Consider the following 9,808-nt stretch of genomic DNA (forward strand, 5'->3'; position numbering starts at 1 on the left):
ATAATAATATGCTTCAGATCCAATGAAGTCAACATGTAACGGTAATATCTTTATTAATTGGTTTGCTTATCATAATATGAAGACTAGAATTATAAATTTGTTTTGGTTAGTTCAAAGACTTATGCAAATCATGTGCTTCACTATGTAGTACGGATTAATTAATAAACTTAATCAATATTTATGAAAATATTTTATAAATATAGTTAAAAATCTGGTTTTCTTGCCCTAAAAGAACTTACTAAAAAGAGTAAGCAGAAAACATTTTTCCTTGTGTTTTCTCCTTAAAATAGAAGTTAAAATTAGTACTTTTTCTAGCTATAATAATTATAAATTTTCATAAATAAAATTAAATACAAAAAAGATCTAGAAGTTCTAGAAAACTAAGTTGGCAGAAAATAAATGTAAACATTTTAGTGAAACTTGTGAATGTTAGTAATAATGTTTTTGGTAAGACAAGAAGAATCATTCTAACTCAGAAACTAAACCAATTTCTGTTCCCATTGTTTTTAGTATTTATTACTTCTCCCTGAAAACAATGCAAAAAAATTTAATAAAAATAAAAAATATAAAGTTAAGGCACATGATTTATGTTTGCAATTCATTCCAATTCAAATATTCATCAATTTGACCATATATTATATCATTGGACATGTTGTTAAAAGTACTATATATGGATATTGAACTAGATTTCTTTCATTAATTAATATTATGAGTAGATAATTAAGCTATTTATCAAGGATTAGATCGTTGATCGGACCAGAATAACGAATAATTAATTACATTGATTTATCCTTAAGAAAAACACGAGCTAATTATATTAAGAACTATGTCAACACAATTACTAATGATGAGAAAATTAAACTGAAAGTTTGGAATAATTCTCACACAAAAAACCCAATCAAACACATAATAAGGAAGTTCCTTCATCAAAAACACCAACACAAAGAAAATGAAGGGAAAAAAAAGGAGACTATTTCCAGAATTTCAAAAATACAGAAAAAAAAAAGAGAGAAATTAATTACTCTCAAGATGAAGAAGAAGGAGAAGAAGAACATAAGTTACATTATTATTGGCTGACCTGATCGATCCTTCAAATGCTGCCGTTGCGAGGCGGGGAGATTACAGCCGTTGGATTGATCATCATCATCATCAACATCAACATCGAATGGCTGGGGAGTTGAGTAGTACAGTAGTAGTAGTAATAATATTCTAGCTAATTAAACTTTCTAACTAAAGAAAAAAAAAAGGAAAAAAAAAAAAGAAAAAAAAAACAAGCTGATTCTGCTGTTGCTGCTTTGAATTCATTTTTTTTTAATTTGATTAAATTTTTTTGTATTATTATCCAAAAGGAGGTCTACCAGCTGAATTGTTATTAGCAGAAGCCCATTGATCAACCGGCAACTGGCAGTTTTGCATATTCAGAGGCAAGTTTAAGAAAGGTAACCCTGAAGAAGGGTCAGGGAACTGACCCCCATTTCCACCGGGTGGTCCGGTTTGCATCTGAAGTCCACCACCACCACCAGTGGCAGCAGCGGCGGATTCCTCTTCTTCTAACGGAAGCCGCTCGTAAGCGACGTTGGTGAAGGAAGCGGCGATGACGATAACAGGTCCAGCAGCAACCAGCTCACCAACCACGTTTCCTCCGACAACCTGCCCTTGCCCACCCGCTAAGAAGATGGTAAGACTTGTGGCCCCGGGTGGGGCAGGTGGGGGTAAAAACGACCCGGATAGAGAAAGGATCTCGAATCGACCGTGTAGCGTAACAACCGCCGACGCACCTGCTCCGCCACCTCCTGGTTGTCGGAGACTAACGTTGGTGACGGTTCCGGTACCACTAAGGACGCAGATCCCCCGTTGCCTCCGCCGTGCGTAGGAGGCGACACAGTCGAATATATCACAACCACTCGCCACCTCAAGGATATGAGCTCGGAGAGTGTTGGCGCTTTCCCGGGTTATTATCACCGGTGGTTTAGGCTTATTCTTCGACCCAGGTGGTCTTCCTCTGGGTCGCCGCCCCACTATGTCTCCGGGTCCTGACCCGCCGGAAACGTTGACTAGGTCTAACCCGTGCTCATCATGATCGTTATTGTTATTATCATCGTCTTCAGACGGGTCGGACCTTTGCTGCTGTAAATGGAGGTCCGACCGGTGGTGAGATGATTGGTGGTGAAGTTGATGAACATATCGATTCGGTGTTCCTAAATCTAAACCCGCCATTCCCACAACAGCATTCAAAAACAGAAAATTAGTAAATTACCTGTACTATACCAGGAATTGAATTCTTTTTTTTAATGAAAATTAAAAGTAAACTTTAAAAAAATCGAAATAGACAAGAGGAGGAAGAACAGTTCTATTTAATCTTTGTTTTTGTGGGAGATGGGATTTGTTTAATTTTTATGGAGAAATTAAACAAAGTAATTTTGGGAGGGATGATGATTTATTTAATGGAGAAAGGAAAAGGAGAGGTTTGAAACTGGAAGTAGTATAAATAAAAAAGAAGAGTAGAAAGAAAGGAAAGGAAGAAGCTAAGCTGGATCAACATAAAACAATGAGAGACGCAGTCATTTCTCTCATACACCCTTCCCCCCTTAAAGTTTAAATATACAGGAAATTATAAATTAAAGCTATTGTTTTTAAATAAAAAAAATAAAATTTTTTTTAATATATGTATATAATTTAATTTCTTTGTCACTTTAGTTTTATAATTAAGGTTTTATGCAATGGAACAACCGGACAACGCGTGGTATAAGCGCGTAGGGTTGCTTCAAGTATGAAGAACAAATTAAGTATGCATTTCTATTTGAGTCTTTGGATTTTATTTTTGTATTTATCAAAGTTTTATGTTACAATAAAATAGTTAGTTCGATATTAAAATACAATTCTTTACTTCAAAAAAAATTAAACATTAAAAAAAAATTAAGAATCATAAATTAAATCCGTTAATATTTTTGGATATATGAGTTGTAATTACTTAAGATCGATGGTTTTATGTTATGTAATGGTATGTGTTTGTATTAAATTAAAGTTACAATGTAGATTATATTACCCGATTTGTATTATACAAAGTATGTATTAGAGAAATAAATATATTTCATCCATGAATGATTTGAGATGAACTAAGTTGTCAAATTTTAGTTTTTGACTTAAGATAATTTAAAAGTACTATCATAAGGACTTTATAATCGATCATGAAACAAACAAATTGAATCTATGTTGTACGAGAGTATAGTCATTTCAAACTTAGTCATACTTATACTAGTTGGAAATTAAGAACAAAATAGTGGGAATAATATTTATCATTTCCCTATATATAAAAAAAAGGTTTAAAATTAAGAATAATTAAGAACCAATAAGTACAAGTAGCCAAGTAGGTCCTAGTTGAATCTCTATGTTTGCTTACAAAACTAAAGGACAATTGCAATTTTATCCCCTTTTTTTTTAATTTTTTCGGAGATATAACAATTCAACCTTGTAAATTAATCATAAAATAACAACGTATATATCCTTGTTGTAAATTAAGTCAAAATCGACTAATCGAGTTGAATGAAAATTAATAATCTCTATTTCTTTTGACATGACGACCTGAGAAAACCATTTAATATGAATTTAAATGGCGAATTGAATTATCTGAATATAAAATATATAATTAGTCGAGGAAGCTAATTAAATTAAAATGGACCCCTAATGATGGTTGTATAGTCATTAGAGTTAAAATAGTGGGTTTAGCTTAGCTAAGATTGCCTAAGATGCTTAACTTGTGTGCAATTTGCTACAAAGACTTTGTTAATATCTTGCTTAATCAACCAAAGTTAGAATGTAACCACGATTAAGCAAAAAGTTGACCAAACAAATAAGGTTTAGTGTTAAGCCAAAAACGTGAGGAGAGCACAATATTAATAAATACAACAAAAATAAAATATTAGTTAAAATAAAAACAAAAATAAGAATAATAATAATAATAAATTAATAATTAATAATAAAAAGGTTTAAAGAGAAATGAGAGCAAGTGGGGGAAGGGTGACATTGGTGCTGCGGCGTATGGGCCCTTAATTTTGTCGTTTTGTGGTATCTCCACCTTGGACACTCCTTCAGCTGCGGCACCTTGCATGCTTCTCCTTAATCTTAAGTTGTCCACTAATCTTAATTTGGTGTAACATCAAATATCCTAATTAGTGTTACATATATAGTAAATAGTATATAGTATATAGTAGTATGTACCTTTTATGCTTAGAGTCATAGAGTGTAGTAGTGTGTAAATTCAATGATGTTGTACTTGTACACACATTCTTTTACTATGTTGGAAAATTCTAATACTATGCGTAAACGCTCACGGTAATTTAGGTTTAACTCAAAACATCCTAATAAGACATTTAATTTATTGCCAGATTCGACACTTAATTGGTAATTGTATGTTTTTCTTACTTTTATTTTATTTTATTTTATTTTTTTTTATAAGGAAAGAAAATCTAGGTAGTGTTTACACAAGAAACACTGCCTAATCATCCCATAGGATGAATTACAAGCTCCAGGAAAAAAAACCTTAATAAAGAAAAGAGTGCACATTGAAATCCTAGTTCTAATTCCGCCGATGGGGCACACGCCTCTCCCTAGGCCAACGGACAATTGGTTTGATCAAAGTTAATGTGAGTAGACGACAACGATGATGTAATAATTGAGTTTACTCGATTAAGATATTTTACTGTTGAATTGAAAGAAAACGGGTCAAAGTTTTTACCTTCAAATAAGGAATTGGTTTTAAGATAAATCAACCTCATGCAAGATTATATTGAATGCAAGTGTTGCATACGAAGTATTTGAGATTGAGGATTCACATTGAATTATGGATACAAACATAGAAAATCAATACATACATTTTCGATCCATTTGATTTCATACATTTTTCTTTACATAAAAGAACTTTTGATGTGGTTACAAATTGTTACTTTTCATTAATTGGATAGTACTACGTAGTATGTAGATTACGACGTATAATCTATGAGGTTTGTTTTAACAATTTGTTTAATTGGGTAGTGTTAATAAACTACATTAAGGAAGATATTAGTGTATTGATTTTATGTGTTTGTATACATTGCATGGTTTCTTCTCGGGACCGTTAATAGAAATCCCGTCGTAAACCCGTCGTAAAAGACATTTGCGACGGTTATTCCCGTCATTGTTTGGTTGTTAGCCCCGTTGCAAAAGGCTTTTGCGACGGGATTTTTGACCCGTCGTAATTAGGTTGTCGTTAAAGATACAAATTCTTGTAGTGCTAATTACATTTCCAATAGTAGTGGGATTTACAATTTCTTTGAACGAACCATGATTGATAACGGATACTGAAAAACCGAAAAATATTAGGGATGAATTTGGAGGAGAGTGAGATAGGAGAAATATTTGTAGTATGACCGAATCAATTTTTTATTGACCGGGTTTTAATTATTACTTCGTATTATTTTCAACGTCAAATGTACCGACTATTAAGATTGATTATTGGAAATTGAAAGTTAAGATTTAATGACTTATCGACACTTTTCCTGCATATACTTATTGAAAAGCCTCTCGCTTACTTTACTAAGTAAATTTCTACTTGTATCAAAATAAAAATGTTAGGAGCTACTACCTCTATTTCTGAAAGTTCTTTACGCTTTGAAAAATGTGTACAAAGTATGAAATTTTTGACCGTAAATTCTCATTATTATATACTTCGTACATCAAAACCTTACATGTAAGATCTTGTTAGATTGGTCTCGGTATGTATTTTCAGAATATTAACTTAAAAAAAAAATCACATACAAAATAGTACTATTAGTAGTTAATATTGCATTGAAATCCGTGCAAATAGTAACTGTAAAAAATTTTATGAAACAGAGGTAATATAAGATGAAGTAAATGGACTTATACATTTCTATTTATACATAGGACTGTGTTTAACCTAGATATATCATATAAGTAGACGTTCATTTTAGGTAATGTAGTGTACATTTCGACCTCCATTCCCAAATGATAATTTAGTAATTTACTCATATTTTATACGAGTGTTATTTTTAATTGTAACGTTAAACGTTTGTTGATAAAAATGTGAAATTAAAATGGTAAAAAGGGTTAGTTAAATGCGGCAGAGAATAGCAGAGATTGAGAAAGAAAAAGGGTAAATCAGAGGCATCACGTGTGATCAACTTAGTCAAAAAAACAACTTGAGAAGAAGACAGTGAGATTAGTAAGTGAGTGAGTGAGTGAGTGAGTGAGTGAGTGAGTGAGTGAGGATGAAATGAGAAAGATGGAAAGGGGAGGTGACCGTATAGCTGTCGGCCACGAGGTCATTGTCTCTTTCCTTCCCCCATTTTCCGGGGCCACCTGTCTTCATTTAATCCCAACTCTCCTTCTCATATCGATACAGATCAAGTTAGATCAGACTAGAAAATATAGTGTGGTTTGTTTGTTGTTTCATCATGTGTTGAGTGGGAAGTTGTGGTTGTGGTCATCATTTGTGGTTGACCATGGTTTTGCTAGGATTTATGCTCCCCAAAGCCAAGGCTTTAAGCTCACATTTTTCCCAAATTTACCGCACCCTTACCTAAGCCTAACATTACAAGCTTGAAAGACCTTCCGACCTTTGTGCATAGAGTTGTATTAATGTGAAAGTAGTTGTTTATCAATGCAAGTTATGACATGACACATTTCGAGTCGACTATTAGGTTGAGTGTATGTTTTTCTAGACACACGAGTGTTGTGAGTTTGGGAGGGCATTGTTCACTCATATGTTGGGAGGAGAGCGAACGGGTACATCTTTTATCCGCCACATAAATGAGTGACGAGTATGTGAGCACTAGTCTTGAATTCCAATGTGCATTTTTGGTTCGCTTTGCGTGACGATTGTTAAGGCGGATTAGCGGTTGGATGGATTTGATTGGTTGACATTGATGCATGCTTGTTGGATTTTGCCTTGAATCGTATCCATTGTTTTAAGATGTGTTTGGGGTGAAGTTGATTTATGTATTCATCGATGATTTCTTTGCTTAGGGGCAAGCAAAGATCTAGCTTGGGGGAGTTTGATATATGCGTTTTATATAGAATTTTTGCCCCCGTCCCTTAGTACTTTTATGTATCAAACGTGCTCTTAGGAGCCGTTTCTAGTACTAATGTGTGTTATTGAGTGTGCCTTGAGTTTCAGGTTTGATTATGAGAAATTGGTCGTTTTAGACCCGTTTCATTGTTGATCAAGGCCACTATATGAGTCCGAGAAGTTCGGGACCTCCATCGTCGACTTTCGGGAGCCTGAGATGCTTATGGTTGAGCCCCGGGAGTTAGACTTGGTGACACGGGCGAGATACATTGAAGATTGCAAATCGCCCTGGAAGCTGAGGGCGAAATGCAACCATCGGGCGGAAGTATAAGCAAGCCAAGTTCATCAACGCGCGCCCGATCGGGCGCAGCTCGCCCGATCCGGATCGGGCGGTCAATCTGGAGGTCTTGTGGAGATTTCGCAACCCGCCCGATCGGGCGGATTTTGGCCCGATCGGGCCGACTATCGAGTGATTAGCCCGATCGGGCGAAGCGTCGCCCGATCGGGCGACGCCAACCTCCAGCAGTTTTTCGCGTTTTTAATTCCGTTTTTAAGCCTTATTTTGGCAAAAAACTATATAAGCAAACTTGTTTTATTTTTGGCGAACATCTTATTTTTCCAGCACAAAACCCTTAGTTTATTTTTCTAAGTTTTATTTTTCTCTCTACATCAATTCAAACACTTAGTTTATTTTCAATCAAAGAAAAATCGAAGCTTTCATTTGCCATTGTCCTTCAATTAGGTATTATTCCTTATTTCAATTCTTTGTTTAAGCTTTAATTATGTTTTCAATCATGCCAGTTGCTTTGCTTATTGTTAATATGTGTGAGTAGTTGATTTTCTAGGGTTTTGGGAATCCATGAACGAATGTGAAAGGATGATTAATTGTTGTTGATTGTTGGTTTAGCTGTTAATTCCTATTGATTGCCCTTATTTACTTTGCAATTAGATTTGCGCAGGTTTGATTGTATTAGTTTCGCAATATCAAATTAAGATTCGAGAGATGCAATTTGATGTTTAGGCTTGTTTCAATAGGTAGAATTGGGATTAATACGTAGCGAGAGCCCGTTAATTCTAAGTCTATGATTAGTATCGATTCGAGAGAGCATGCTGGTCTAATTAACTGTTATATTGATTGTTATCGATTGTTGTCGTCTTGGAATGTTGTTCATCGGTGAACCTATGCCCTAGACCTTTTAATATCTGATTTCTTCCTATTTTATTATCGTCCTAGTTATATTATACAAATCAATCCATATTCTTGTTACCAGTAGTCTAGATTAATAATTTAATAGTAGAAAGAACATTGTTTCCCTGTGGATACGATCCCTGCTTCCCTTGCTATATTTTTAGTTGGTGAACGTTAGGTTTATCTTTGATAGGAGTGCGATTTAGCCTGTCAAATTTTGGCGCCGTTGCCGGGGAAACGGTTTTATTTTCTGTTATTAATTGTTTTTCTGGATTATTGTTTGTCACTTCTCAAGGGACTCCCGTTCCTTGAGACCGGATCTCACGACTGTTTTCTAGTTCTTGCTTGTTTATGCCCAGGACTGTCCATACCAGCGATCTGACTTCGTTCGATCCTGAACCTGAACGGACCTTTCGTAGACGGCGTAGATTCGTTGAACAGTTGAGAGACTATTCTGACTCTGAATCCGACTATCTGATTAGCAATCTATTCCATACAGATTCAGAGATGGGTGACCAAGCACCACCACCCCCACTTGTGCCAAGGCTTACAGACTATTCTAAACCAAGTCTGTCTATGCTTCCCAAGGCAATCATGCCTTCCATTGCGGTCGAGAATTTCAAGATTGAACCCCAGCTGATAAACATGATCGAGAGACACCAATTCGGTGGGGAAAAGGGTGAAGACCCCAATCTCCACATTCAGTCTTTCATTCAGTATTGTGCCACCATTAAGCAGAAGAATTTAACACCGGAGCAGACTATGGAGATACTCTTTCCATTTTCATTGAGTGGGAAGGCCAAGTTATGGATTAACAGTCTCAACCGCGCAGCTATGAAAATCACCGATTGGAATTCTTTGGCCCTTGCTTTCTATGTTAAATATTTCCCACCTGAGAAGACAGCTCGTCTGAGGGGTCAGATATTAGGTATCTCTCAACAAGTAGATGAGAGTTTGTTCGAAGTTTGGGAGAGATTCAAGGACTTGCAAAGGGAGTGCCCACACCATGGTTTAGATGACTGGTTCCTGGTTCAGCAGTTCTACAATGGTCTGGGTAACGAATCTAGGTGTCTTTTGGATTCAGCTGCCAGTGGAAGATTCATGCAACTGGAGGTGCCTAGAGCTTTGGAGGTGATTGAGGAGATGGCCATCCATAGTGCCCAATATGGGAATCCTAGAGGTTTTGCCGACCGAGGTGTTAAGCATGAGATGAATTCTATTGAACAGCTTACTGCTCAGCTAACTGCCCTACATCACAAGCTCGACAATATACAGATCGCATCTTCCCAATCCACCCAACATGCTAGTGTCGCTGCAATAAGTGCCCAATCTGCTAATGTCTGTAATAGTTGTGGGATGCAGGGCCATTATGCACAGGTATGCCGAAGCTCCATCGAACAATGCAATGCATTCCAGTCCTACAAGCAGAACAATCCGTATTCCAACTCATACAATGAGGGGTATAAAAACAACCCCCTATTATCATATAGGAGTACTAATGTTCAGAACCCCCACCAGATTCAACACCCTCCACCACCACAACAACCCTACCAACC

General features: G+C 35.9%; 1 protein-coding gene and 1 non-coding gene across 2 annotated transcripts; both read right to left on the minus strand.

The window, feature by feature from the left end:
* Positions 1 to 903: 903 nt before the first annotated feature.
* LOC110792151 (AT-hook motif nuclear-localized protein 23) lies at positions 904 to 2,593 on the minus strand. Its single transcript, XM_021996966.2, has one exon. It carries the CDS (start codon positions 2,215 to 2,217, stop codon positions 1,339 to 1,341), a length of 879 nt encoding a protein of 292 aa, XP_021852658.1. The 5' UTR covers positions 2,218 to 2,593; the 3' UTR covers positions 904 to 1,338.
* A 6,565-nt stretch (positions 2,594 to 9,158) lies between these two features.
* LOC130464532 (small nucleolar RNA R71) lies at positions 9,159 to 9,265 on the minus strand. Its single transcript, XR_008924935.1, has one exon. It is a non-coding gene; the product is annotated as a small nucleolar RNA R71 (small nucleolar RNA).
* Positions 9,266 to 9,808: the final 543 nt, after the last annotated feature.

Source organism: Spinacia oleracea, chromosome 6 (assembly GCF_020520425.1).
Source record: "Spinacia oleracea cultivar Varoflay chromosome 6, BTI_SOV_V1, whole genome shotgun sequence".
NCBI lineage: Eukaryota > Viridiplantae > Streptophyta > Magnoliopsida > Caryophyllales > Amaranthaceae > Spinacia > Spinacia oleracea.